The sequence below is a fragment of the Anomaloglossus baeobatrachus genome, chromosome 4 (genome assembly GCF_048569485.1).
Source record: "Anomaloglossus baeobatrachus isolate aAnoBae1 chromosome 4, aAnoBae1.hap1, whole genome shotgun sequence".
In the NCBI taxonomy this organism is placed as follows: Eukaryota; Metazoa; Chordata; class Amphibia; order Anura; family Aromobatidae; genus Anomaloglossus; species Anomaloglossus baeobatrachus.
Window position 1 is genome coordinate 666,181,012 of NC_134356.1, and position 13,875 is coordinate 666,194,886.

The window sequence follows — 13,875 nt, forward strand, 5'->3', positions numbered from 1 at the left end:
GCTCTAATTATAAACTAATGAACAATATTATCTGAACCGAGCTGCTGTTGTAAAAAGATCGAAGTAAAATCTCAGGAAAGTGATTTATTTGACGCGTTTCAGACTAGAAGCGCCTTCTTCAGGATGCACAAAAAAGTGATTGACCTGAAAAAGGAGTATCCACTCTGAAATGCATTGAATAAATCCCTTTCCCTGGGTTTTACCTTAATCTCCTTTGAATGGCAGCACGGTTTTAGCCCTTTCACTCCATTATCTGCAGCTATAAAACTTGTCATGACAAAAAAAGTAATTTTAATCAAGAACTATACACTTACCATTGGGTTCATCCTTTACTGTAACTGAAACATCAAAGTTATTGCATTTCTTTTCTTTCTGTGCCATGAGAACGCTGTAATCCAATGGAGCCTGAATAATCAGAGTAAAAGTCTAATGGTTGGACTCATAGATAGGTCATAAATTCTAGAGTGACATGTGGTTTTGAGGACTTTATTGGTAAAAACGGTACCAGCGAGACAGAACACACCACAGCTATTGGGCATGGGGAGTGAGGGAGCTTAGATCTGAATCACCTATCCAATCTGCAGAGCTTACACTTCGAGACAAGCTCTTTGGTAGTTTTAGGGGAGTATATCATTGATTATTTTTGTGTTATCCATCTTTGATAGCCAATAGTTTGTTGGCACCATTTACATAGCCATTAGAAGGAAAAATAGTGAGGGAAACAAATCCAGCACCGGTGTCTTTAAAAATCTTGAAGTTTATTGGGTCACATTAAAACAAATATGATAATGGATCAACAAAATCTCTCTCTATGCCTTTCCACGCCTTCCGCGTTTCAGAGTAAAAACTCCTTAATCATAGGCAAATGTTTCAAAAATGATCATTTCAAAAAAGGTGGGCATGATAGAGGGGGCTAAGGTGGGCATGACAGGTACAACTGTAATCTTACATTATCCTTCGGGAACACAAAATAGAAAGGAAGGGATCTTAATAGTAGATTAATCTAAACCATTACATGGTGTTAGGGTAAAGTTGGTTCTAATTGGCACCCTACCCCCCCCAAAAAACTTTTTGTTTATGTTAGCATATAATTATTTTAGATTACCCTAATCTGATAAAATCATCAAAATTTCACCACATTTTATAACCACATTTTCAGTAATTTAGAATACCGACACTTACCACAACCTTCAGTTTCTTTTTAACTCCATCTGATTCAAACTGTCCAAAAATGGAAGCCTTCACCTGAACGTCATGATAACCCAGGCTCAAAGGGACCAGAGTAAAAGGAACAGATACAGAAGACTGAGGAGCAATAGCTACAATCTGCCGATAATTCCTCCGGGCTGTAGACAGACTGCAAATCTCTGGATTGTGTATTAGATCCACTCGTACCTAAGACCAAGACATTACAAAGGTAAGACAATATGAAAAGGAATATGCAAGTATGAATAATATCAATGTAGTATTTTTATTAATAGACAGAGCTACCGTGTTTGTCCAAAAGACACTGTCTTATACTTTTTTTTACCCCCCAAAAAGCGCTAGGGCTTATTTTTGGAGGAGGTCTTATTCTTGGAGAAACACGGTTGGGGGTAAGTTTACCCCCCCAAAAAAACAGACCCCCCTCCTATTCCCAGGAGACTCATACCAGACCCCGGATAGCTGAGTGACTCCAAAGTCCTCCCTGTGATCTCCGGCAGCCACTGCCAGGAAGTATGCTGCACGCTGCCTCCTGCTGCTGGATGGACACACACACACACTCATAACACAGACACTCATACACACACATCAGATATCACACACACATCAGATATCACACACACATCAGATATCACACACACACACACACTGCATCCATCCAGCGGTACAGAGTGCATCCGTTAGGTTATACCTGTCAGGAGCCCCTACATTCTAGCATCTACCCCGGCTGCAGGGATGGGAGGAAGTCACATGTCCCAGGTCCTTGCACTCCACCGCACGGCTCCTCAGGATCGGTATCGCTGGATGTGGTGAGTGTGTGTGAGCGATCTGAAGGGTGATTGTGTTTGTGATGTGATGTGTGATTGTGTGATTGTGTGTGTGATGTGATATCTGATTGTGTGTGTGATGTGTGGGGGGGTGTGATCACTGTTGGTCCTGCCGCTCAGCGTCTGGTGAGTGTGATTGCAGGGTGTCCGCTTTCTATAATGAAGTGTCCTGCAGTATCTGTAACTTTTTTAGCTGCACGGACACTTCATTATTGAACCACGACTAGGGCTTATTTTCGGGGGAGTGCTTATATTTAAGCCTTGCTCTGAAAATGCTTAAAATCCCTGCTAGGGCTTATTTTTTGGGGAGGGCTTATTTTAGGAAAAACACGGTAGGAAGAATATAATTAACTTAAAGAACAATAGGCCTTCATCTGGAGATACAGATCCATATTTATCTACACTATATACAAATTGTGTCCTAAGGAAAGATGCTACAAAAAGAACCAATTAAATTTCTTTTTTGATTCTGTGATAATTTAATTATTAAAATACAGCTGTGGAATCCTCGGACTTAACTCCTTACCTTGATCTTGTCATAGCCATAGTTGTAAAGTACGGCTCGAATTTCCACCTGCTCATGTTCCACCACGGAATATGGAAGCTTCAGGTCAATAAACATCCTTGTCTTTACCTTGATCTCATAGGGCTTGGCTACACAAAAACCTACACACAAGACAGAAATTTTTAAAGAGAACCTGTTACCAGGTTTTCAGTTAAGATTCAAATCTTGCTATGATTAAGGTACTTTTCAATAGTCATTTGGGCAATGCAGGAATCATGCAGAGTCACAGTGACCTGTTAACACTGTCATTTCTCCATGTTTGATATCACCATGGATGTACTAAAAAGAAGAATATCAATCAAAAAGCAATGGTGGTGATAAGCACTTTGTCACCAGCACCTCCACCATGACTTCAGGCAAACCCCTTACTTATAGTGAGTGCTAAAACTTATTTTTTTTCAACCAAAATGTAAAATGGATGATTTGAAGAAGTTCAACTGCATCACACCATCAACATTTGCCAACAGTTTCCCTTGAACCCTTTACGACCTTGGACATACCAGTACGTCCAAAGTTATGTCCCTGCTTTGGATGGCAAGGCCTCGCCTCGGCTCCACCCCCCCGCACGGATTGGCTGCTCGCCCAGGCTCCGCCCCCCACACGGATTGGCCTCTCGCCCCGGCCCCCTGCACGCATTGGCAACTCGGCCACGCCCCGCCTCCCTCACGCATTGCACGCTTGCTCTGGCCCCGCCCCCCGCACGCATTCCCCGAACCGATACGGAGCCCCGACTCCCAGGTGAGTGCTGTACCCCCGGGAGTCCACATCAGCGTACGCCGCCGTGAGTGCTGTATCCCCGAGAGCCCACATCAGCGTACGCCGCCAACCCAGCCGACACATACCCTCGCATTGCTGGGGTTGCCGGCGTACGCTGGTGTGGGCTCCCGTGCGAGCGGGGGGCGGGGTACGCTGGTAACCATGGTACACCGAGTAATATTGTGTAGCATGGTTACCAGCGTAAACCGGCTCCCAGGTGAGCGCATCAAGGTCCTGCAGCGGCGGAACACACACACACGCACACACATAAGAACAGACATACACACACACACACATCAGATCACACTCACTCTCACACACACCTCACACACACATCAGATCACACTCACTCTCACACACACCTCACACACACATCAGATCGCATCCACACACTCACAACATCCCGTGATATCGCTTGCTTCTCGGCGGCGATACTGTGCGTGCAGTGACCTTCCAGGACCTGCCGGAGGATCACATGGCCAGAAGCATGTAGTATCTCCGGATGTTGTGAGTGTGAGCGCGTATGTGCAATATTGTCAATGTGTGTGTTCGTGTATGCGATCGGGTGTGTGCGTGTATGCGATCGGGTGTGTGCGTGTCGGCAGAAGGCAGAGGAGCACTGCGTGCAGCACAGCTGCTGGGACCGCACACCGGAGGGCACAGGCAGAAGTGGGGTGTGAGTGTATGAGATCAGATGTGTGCGTGTATACTGTCTGATGTGTGACTGTGGAGCATGATGGGGGGTGCACAGCATGGGGGATGGAGCACGATGGGGAGTGCGCAGCATGGGGGGTGGAGCACGATGGGGAGTGTGCAGCATGGGGGATGGAGCACGATGGGGTGTACGCAGCATGGGGGATGGAGCACGATGAGGGGTGCGCAGCATGGGGGATGGAGTACGATGGGGAGTGCGCAGCATGGGGGATGGCGCACGATGGGGGGTGCGCAGCATGGGGGATGGAGCACGATGGGGAGTGCGCAGCATAGGGGATGGAGCACGATGGGAGGTGCGCAGCATGGGGGAAGGAGCACGATGGGGAGTGCGCAGCATGGGGGATGGAGCACGATGGGGAGTGCGCAGCATGGGGGATGGAGCACGATGGGAGGTGCGCAGCATGGGAGATGGAGCACGTTTGGTAGTGCGCAGCATGGGGGATAGAGCACGATGGGGAGTGCGCAGCATGGGGGATGGAGCACGTTTCGGAGTGCGCAGCATGGGGGATGGAGCACCTTTGGGAGTGCGCAGCATGGGGGATAGAGCACGATGGGGAGTGCGCAGCATGGGGGGTGGAGCACGATGGGGAGTGCGCAGCATGGGGGATGGAGCACGATGGGGGGTGCACAGCATGGGGGATGGAGCACTATGGGGGGTGCACACCTCCCCCCAAAACACACACACACACACACACACACACACACACCGCCACACACGCACTGCACAACACACCACACACACACTGGGAACCACAAACACTGCCCTACACAGACACCCACACACACAGACAACGCCGCACACACACAACACCCAACACACAAACACCGCGGCACACACAAATATACGCACATACCGCACAACACACACATTGCACAAAACATACCTCCCCCCAAAACACACACACACACCCCACACCCACACAAACCGCGCAACATTCACACAACGCTACAGACACACAGCGCTCTACAAACAACGCAACACACACAACGCAACACACAAACAACACCGCTCTCACCCCCCGCCACACCCAGACAACACCCAGAACATGTACAGCCCCTACACAAACACTTGGTAACTACACACAACAACATCTATATATATATATATATATATATATATATATATATATATATATATATATAACAAAAATCATACATTAACTACACAATACGTAAATTCTAGAATACCCGATGCGTAGAATCAGGCCACCTTCTAGTAAATCAATAAATAATTAAATTCTGTGCGGTTCTCCTATATATTGATACCAGCACAAATAAAGCATACAGCTGCAGGCTGCAGTCCCCAGCTATGCGCTTATCTTGGCTGTGTATCAAAATAATAATAAAATAAGAGGATCCGCATGTGACTTTTTTAGTCATTTAAATAAATAATTTAAAAAAAAACAAAAAAACGGTGTGCTGTCCCTCCCAATTTTGATACCCAGCCCCAACAGTTGGGGGCCGGTATTCTCAGGATGGGAAGACCAAAGGTTATTGGCTTAAGCTTTTTGAAAATAAGAAATTGTGCCTGTACTCACCTGCTTTTGCCACCATGGATTGTACACACGCTGCTTCATGTTCCACACCGACACTTGAAGTGTTCACTTTCTACAGTGGTCAGTTGATTTGAACAGAGAAACATCCAGTGACAGACTGTTCCAGTCAAAGCAGCCAAATACCGGCCACAGTAGTCTTGTGACTGGTGATGTCATAAGTTATAACTATCAATGAGCGAACCAAACTGTAAAGTTGGGGTCTCTACCCAATACCTAGTGTCTGAGGGAAGTCATTGTTACTGTTCAGGTTCAGCCCGGATAAAAATTAAAAAAAAGGAAAAAAGAAGGAAAATGGGGATGACGGAAGACAATTATACTTAGAATTTCTGCACTGTCACACTGCTTCTGGGTGTGCTCATTAAATCTCATGCATAGTCACTGCTTGGCCCTCCCCAGTCTAAAAATAGCAGCCCACAGCCACCCCAAATTTACGCATCCATAAAATGAGCCAATGCTGGCTCTTACCTGACTCATTCCGATTACCCTGGTCCGGTAGCAATCAGGGTAATATAAGGAGTTAATGACAGCTGTGCTTTGTCAAAAATCACAGCTGTCATCAAGCCTGAGGTTAGTAGTAGCGATGCGGTTTTGATGCATTTTTCTGCCAGGAGATGAAGATTTTGGTGGTGAAATTTGTTGCAGAAATTTCTGCACCAAATCTTCATCTCCTGGCATAGAAACAGTACATCAAATCCACATTGTATTTTTTAGTGTATTTTTCTGCCAGGAGATGCAGATTTGGTGCAACAAAATTCATTTTTGCAACAAATTTTTTAACCAAATCTGCATCTTCTGGCAGAAAATGCGTCATCGTGTTTTTTTATGTTGTTTTCTGCTGCGAGATGCAGATTTAATGCAGAGAGCTGCATCCTGTGTTTTGGTGCATTTTTCTGCCTGGAGAATCATATCTCTAGGCAGACAAATAATGCAAATGCAACAAATCTGCATCTCCTGGCAGATAAACGCATCTAAACTACATCACGTTTTTTGATGCATTTTTCTGCCAGAATATGCAGATTTGGTGCAAAAATTTCCACAACAAATATTTTCACCAAATCTCCCAGAAAAATGCATCAAAAACACGTAAACCGCATGGCATTTTTTGGTGCGTGTTTCTGCCTGGCGATGCCGATTTGGTGCAAAAATTTGTTGCAGAACTCTGCATCTCCTGGCAGAGAAATACATAAAAAATGTGTCAACACCGCATATGGCAGCCCAAAGCTGCTACTGAGCCCTAGATAAGTATTGGGGATGGCCTATGACACCCCCAATTACTAATCCGTAAGTGAAAAAAAAATAAACACAAACACCAAAAAAATCGTTTATTTGAAATAAAATACAAACAAACACCCTTTTTCACTATTATATTTACCCTCAAAAGATTCAGGCCTGACATAATCCACACGAAATCCCATGACTCCAGCTCTGCTACATTTGAAGGTACAGCGCGTGGCCATAGAACATGACCGGCCGCTGTGAGCTTCAGACAGAGACTGAGCTGCAGCAATGAGCGGTGATATCACTCAGGAAGTCCTGAACCTGCGTATTCTGCATGCCATCTCTCCACCTGCATTTTTTCACCCTTCTATGGGCACAGTCTTCAACTCTGATGTGTGCAGGTGCCGCAGAGTCACTTTGACATCACAGTAGACATGTAGGTGATGGCTAATTTCACCTCTGTGCCACCTGTATGCCCATATTAATAACTATAAAAAAAACAACAAAAGGGTGACAGATTCACTTTAAAGGCTGCTTTACATGCAGCGACATTGCTAGCGATGTCGCTAGCGATCGCACCCGCCCCCATCGTTCGTGCGTCACGGGCAGCTCGCTGCCCCTGGCGAACAATATCGTTGGTATGCGTTACACGCACATACCTTTCTAACTACGTCGCTGTGGCCGGCGAACAATGTATTTCTTAAGGGGGAGGTTCGTGTGGCGTCACAGCGACGTCACACAGCGGGCCACCAATAGAAGCGGAGGGGCGTAGAGCAGACGCATGAATGTCACTCCCACCTCGTTGCCGGAGGACGCAGGAACGATGTTGTTCGTCGTTCCCAGGGTGTCACACGTAGCGGTGTGTCAGGAACGACGAACAACCTGCGTCCAAAACGAGTAACGATATTTTGAAAATGAACGACGTGTCAACGATCAACGATTTGTTCCGTTTTTTTTTTTGATCGTTAGCGGTTGCTGGTAGGTGTCACACGGAACGACGCCGGATGTGCGTCACAAATTCCGTGACCCCAGCGACATCTCGTTAGCAATGTCGTTGCGTGTAAAGTGGCCTTTAGAAGTGTTTTCTTCTTAATGAGAGTGAGTGTTTGCTTCCTACATGGCCCCTCATCCAGACCAGTGAGAAAATTGTTGGTTTGATGAATTGGGACCTGAGTCATGCAAATGCAAATGATTTCATAGTATTGTTAAAATCACCAGATTTATCATCTCTTTATCTTCTATTTGCATTATTACATTATTGTATATTTCTGTAAGATATCTCATTATATCAATTAATATTTTTGGCTTGGAGTTTTTATATGAGTTTTACCCCCAGAAACATGCACAAGGCTCCTGACTATCTTTCCAGATTACCAGTACTTCTGCTCCTACCTTTATTTGGAGAGAGACTCACGGCCAGGACCTCCCAAGTAGTGATCGAATCCTTCAAGAAGACATTAAGTATTTTGGTTGAAATTCTGAAGAAATAAAAAAATTAATTAATGTTCTACAAATATCTCTGACCTTCATGATCTATTGCTTTACGACCATTCATAGTCTTTTTTTTTCTTTTTGGGTATACAACCTTTCAAATTAATTCAACATATAATTTAAAAAAAACAAACAAATGGTGTTATTTTACCAAAAAAAGAGTTTCTGTCTTGAAGAGCAATCGTGAAGTCTCCCCTATTCCAGGCAATATTGAATGCATTAAATTATTAAGAAAGCAGACGATTTTATTTTTGGAATTTGTTCTTCTTCAATAAGCCATAACTTTTTAATGTTTCAATCAATGTAGCCATAAGAAAGCTTGTTCTTTGTAGAATGAGTTTAAGGGGCACTTTGCACACTACGACATCGCAGATGCGATGTCGGTGGGGTCAAATCGAAAGTGACGCACATCCGGCGTCGCTCTCAACATCGTAGTGTGTAAATCCTTTATGATACGATTAACGAGCGCAAAAGCGTCGTAATCGTATCATCGGTGTAGCGTCGATCATTTCCATTAATTGGGAAATGCCGATGTTACGATGTTGTTCCTCATTCCTGCGGCAGCACACATCGCTGTTTGTGAAGCTGCAGGAGCGAGGAACATCTCCTACCTGCGTCCTGCGGCTCACGCCAGCTATGCGGAAGGAAGGAGGTAACGTAAACATCCCGCTCATCTCCGCCCCTCCGCTTCTATTGGCCGCCTGCCGTGTGACGCCGCTATGACGCCGCACAACCCGCCCCCTTAATAAGGAGGCGGGTCACCGGCCAGAGCGACGTTGCACGGCAGGTGAGTGCATGTGAAGCTGCCGTAGCAATAATGTTCGCTACGGCAGCTATCACCATGATATCGCAGCTGCGACGGGGGCGGGGACTATCGCGCACGGCATTGCAGCATCGGCTTGCGATGTCGTAGTGTGCAAAGTGCCCCATAGTTTTGAAGCACACCGTCCGTTTTACAATATAAACTCTTGACAAAGCATTCCAAATGTGATAAATTAATAAAAAGGGCCCTATCTCCATTACCTTTTGGGCTTCATTTTTACAATGGGTGAAAGAAGTATTGAACACATCACCATTTTTCTATGTAAATATATTTCTGAAGGTGCTATTAACATGAATTTCTCACCAAGTGTTGGTAACAACCCATCCAATCCACATAGGCAAAAATAAATCAAACCATAGATGTCCATAAATTTAGTGATGTGTAAAAATGAGAATTACGCAGGAAAATAGTATTGAACACATGAAGAAAGAGAGGCGCAAAAAGCCATGGAACGTCATGACACCAGCTGGAAACTACATCTCCTCGTAACCAGCCAAGGATATCCATGCACCACACCTCTATTCCCTTGTCCCTTGCACTGGTGAGCTGTTAATGGTCCCCTTTTTGCATTCTCACCCCGATGCTTGATTGAGTACCGAGCAGTGCCGAGCATGCCCACTCATCAATAGTCATTACCAAGGGGTTGCACAAGAAACAACTCATGATGGGTAAAACTAGTGAGCTGACTCAAGACCTTTACAACCTTCTTGTTGCAAATTTACTGATGTCATTGGTTACAGAAGAAATTCTAAACTACAGAGGTTTCCAGTGAGCACTATGAACTGCCATTTTCGGTCTGCAAAATTGCAGACACGGAAGGGAAAAGATTTATTATAAACGTTGTCCAATGGCCAAAAAGCTGCTGTGTAGAGCAACAGAAAAACCTGAAATGAGCAGGAATAAGTGTTTCAAAGAAAACTTCCCCCTCCATGGCTTGTATGCACACTCACAACGCAATTCTCCATTGCTGAATAAAAAGCAGGTTCAAGAGCATTTAAAGTTTACCCAACAATATTTAGAAAAGCCTGTGAAATACTGAGGGAATATAGTCTGGTCAGATGAGACGAAACTTTAACTCTTTGGATACAATAATACACACTACGTTTATAGGCCAAAAGGCAAATCACTACAAAAATACCGACAACACAGAAGTGTGGTGGTGGGAACATCATAGCGTTGGGCAGTTTTTTAACATATGGCACCGGCAAACTTCATATAATTGAAGGACGGATGAACGGACAAATATATGGAGACATTCTTGGTAAAAATCTGCTGCCATTTTCCAGGATGATGAAGATGAAATGAGGGTGGACATTTCAGCAACACATCCCAAACACACAGCTAAGGAAACTCTCAGTTGGTTTTAGAAAAAGAAAATAAAGAGGATACAATGGACAATCCGATCACCGGAGCTGAATCCAATAGAAAATGTATGGAAGGAACTAAAGCTCAGAGCTCATTGTGGAGCCAGGACCTGCAGGATGTTAGAAGTGTATATGTGGAAGAATGGAAAGAAATCACACCTGAGCAATGCAGGCAACTAGTTTCTCCATACAGGAGGCGCTTTTAAGCTTCATCACCAACAAAAGCTTTTGTACAAAATAGTAAATAAATTACTGGTAGCGTTTTAAATGTGTCATTTCTCATTATTACTAGTTATGGGCGGACTTGCAGATAACTGGGACCGCCGAGTCTAACCGGGTTAAGAAAAATCCCGGTTCCAGCCTGAGATTGGTCCCGGTTGTCTGGCTAGATGGCAGTCCACATATAAGGCGGGCTTTGCACACTACGACATCGCAGGCCGATGCTGCGATGCCGAGTGCGATAGTGCCCGCCCCCGTCGCAGCAGCGATATGTGGTGATAGCTGGCGTAGCGAAAATTATCGCTACGCCAGCTTCACACACACACTCACCTGCCGTGCGACGTCCCTGTGGCCGGCGACCCGCCTCCTTGTTAAGGGGGCGGGTCGTGCGGCGTCACTGCGACGTCACACGGCAGGCGGCCAATCGGAGCGGAGGGGCGGAGATGAGCAGGATGTAAACATCCTGCCCATCTCCTTCCTTCCGCATATCCTACGGAAGCCGCAGTGACGCCGGTAGGAGATGTTCCTCGCTCCTGCGGCTTCACACACAGCGATGTGTGCTGCCGCAGGAGCGAGGAACAACATCGGACTGTCGCGTCAGCGTAATTATGAATTACGCCGAAGCTGCACCGATGATACGATTACGACGATTTTGCGCTCGTTAATCGTATCATCGAGACTTTACACACTGCGATGTCGCATGCGATGCCGGAAGTGCGTCATTTTCAATTTGACCCCACCGACATCGCACCTGCGATGTCGCAGTGTGCAAAGCCCGCCTAAGTCTATGGGGACCATAATCCGGGTGTTAAAAATGGTGTTAGAAGGGATAGGAGGATAGGATCAAGCACTTCATACTTACTGGGGCTTCAATGTGAGTAGCTGTAACTGCTTCCAGGTTGCTTCCGGGACCGCTCATCATTGCTCATCGATATGCACTGCTTTCCCCACCCACCGGTTGTCCTGACATCTGTGATTGGTTGCAATCAGACGCGCTCTCAGCCTGTGTGACAGCGTCTGCCTGCAACCAATAACAGGTGCTTTCTGTGGATCCCTATCATGGTATAAAATAAATAAATAAAACAGTTGCCGTAGGGTCCCCCCATATTCTGATACCAGCCCAGCTAAAGCCCATGGATCTCCTTCCACAAGCTTATGCTTGCACCGGCATTTTCACTTTGCCCATAAATTTTCAATAAGATTGAGATCAGGGCTTTGTGATGGCTACTCCAAAACATTAACTTTGTTTTCCTTAAGCTACTTTGTAACCAGTTGGGCTGATCAGTCGGCACACAAGGTTCAGTCCTGCAAACCCTGAGTTCAGTCCAGGCTGCACTCCGGAGTCCAGGTGAGAGCTTTGGAGTTCAACGCAGGTAACCGCACCCAGGCCTGGTATTACTGAAGGTTCCTCCGGTAGCCAGTCCGACACTGTGTCAGTGTGACCCCGGCCTACGATATAGACGCGCATAGCGCCTGTGAATGGAATCAGTCAGCTGACACGCTGACAACCAGTGTGGAGACGTGGCTGACTGCAAGCAATCACAGGCACCGGTGGGTGGGGAAAGCAGTGCATATTGAATGAATGTTAATTAGCTGCTCCAGAAGTGAATGTGCGACCTGGAAACAGCGTACTGCCATGACAAATCTTTGGTAAGTAGATTGCGCGTGCTTCTATCTCCTTATCCATTCTACCAATAATTTTAATCTCTGGTTTCTGATCCCCCATAGACTTTTACGGGGACTGGATTCCGGACCGGAACCAGATTTAAAAAAAACGTTAACAGGGACCCGCCAGTCCCGGTTATCTGCTAATCTGCTCATCTGGCAGTGAGACCAGGTGATTAAATTTATTGTTGATACTTCTCCTAAAAGGGTGTTAACTTTCCCCACGTGCGTTTCATCTAAACTTTTATTACTAAACATTAGGAAATACCATCTCTGTTTGGAGCACATAAATTATATAAGTTGTTTTCATGGTAAAACCTCTTATCTGAGCTTAAAAATTGTTTAAATATTATTCTAAGTATTTTTTTTTAAATAGTAACATGTAACCGTGAATTGTAAAAATTACCCCTTATTATCAGGTCTTTCTGTCATTTGTTCTAATCTCCAGAACCATGACTCTTGAAATTGTGTTCTCGAGACAATATCTGAATCTGGGAGATATTCATCATATACCTCATCAGCACCTGCAGAAGAAAACACACCTGGAGGTTTTTTAATTGCATTTTATATATTATCTAGAAATCACTAAGCAGTATGAGGTAGGCTTAGGGGTACTTTGCACGTTGTGACATCGCACCTGCGATATCGTCTTGGTCAAATCGAAAGTGACGCACATCCGGCGCCGGTAACGATGTCGCAACGTGTAAAGCCTAGGAGAGAAGATGAACGAGCGTGAAACAGTCAAAAATTGGTGATCTATGTCACATCATTCATTTTCATAATGTCGGTGCGTCCGCAGGTACGATGTTGTTCCTCGTTCCTGCGGCAGCACACATTGCTGTGTGTGAAGCCGCAGAAGCGAGGAACATCTCCTTATCTGCGACCCGACGGCAATGCGGAAGGACGGAGGTGGGCGGGATGTTTACGACCAGCTCATCTCCACCCCTCCGCTTCAATTGGACGCCTGCCATGTGACGTCGCTGTGACGCCGCACGACCCACCCCCTTAGGAAGGAGGCGGGTCGCCGGCCAGAGAGACGTCGCAGGGCAGGTGAGTGCATGAGAAGCTGCCGTAGCAATAAAGTTCGCTACGGCAGCAATCACAAGATATTGCATCTGCGATGGGGGCGGGTACTATCGCGCTCGGCATTGCTAGCATCAGCTAGCGATGTCGCAGTGTGCAAAGTACCCCTTAGTCCTTGTTTCAGTCCCACCAAGTTCTTTCATTCTTTAGGGCCATTTCAGGTCCATAATTTGCTGTCGAACAACCTGGTTGAAAATACTGTGGTTGTCAGATACAACTTCCCAACCAGTGAGATGTGAGACAGATTGACCGCAGTTATCACATAACAGGGGCTTTTTTCCACCTCCGACTGTGCCATCAATAGGATTTTGAAAAATGTATTTGCCTGGAGAATTGATTTCTGATCATTGTGAATTGCAGACAGATTTTTTCAGACTTCTAACAAAAAGAG

At 45.7% G+C, this 13,875-nt stretch overlaps 1 protein-coding gene across 1 annotated transcript in view; it reads right to left on the minus strand.

The window, feature by feature from the left end:
• Window positions 1-13,875, minus strand: part of LOC142302793 (A.superbus venom factor 1-like) — a 116,879-nt gene that overhangs the window by 32,618 nt on the left and 70,386 nt on the right. Inside the window, 6 exon segments of the mRNA XM_075343902.1 lie at window positions 315-405; window positions 1,149-1,163; window positions 1,165-1,395; window positions 2,557-2,696; window positions 8,232-8,317; window positions 12,808-12,925. Of these exon segments, the coding sequence (XP_075200017.1) occupies window positions 315-405; window positions 1,149-1,163; window positions 1,165-1,395; window positions 2,557-2,696; window positions 8,232-8,317; window positions 12,808-12,925 (681 nt within the window).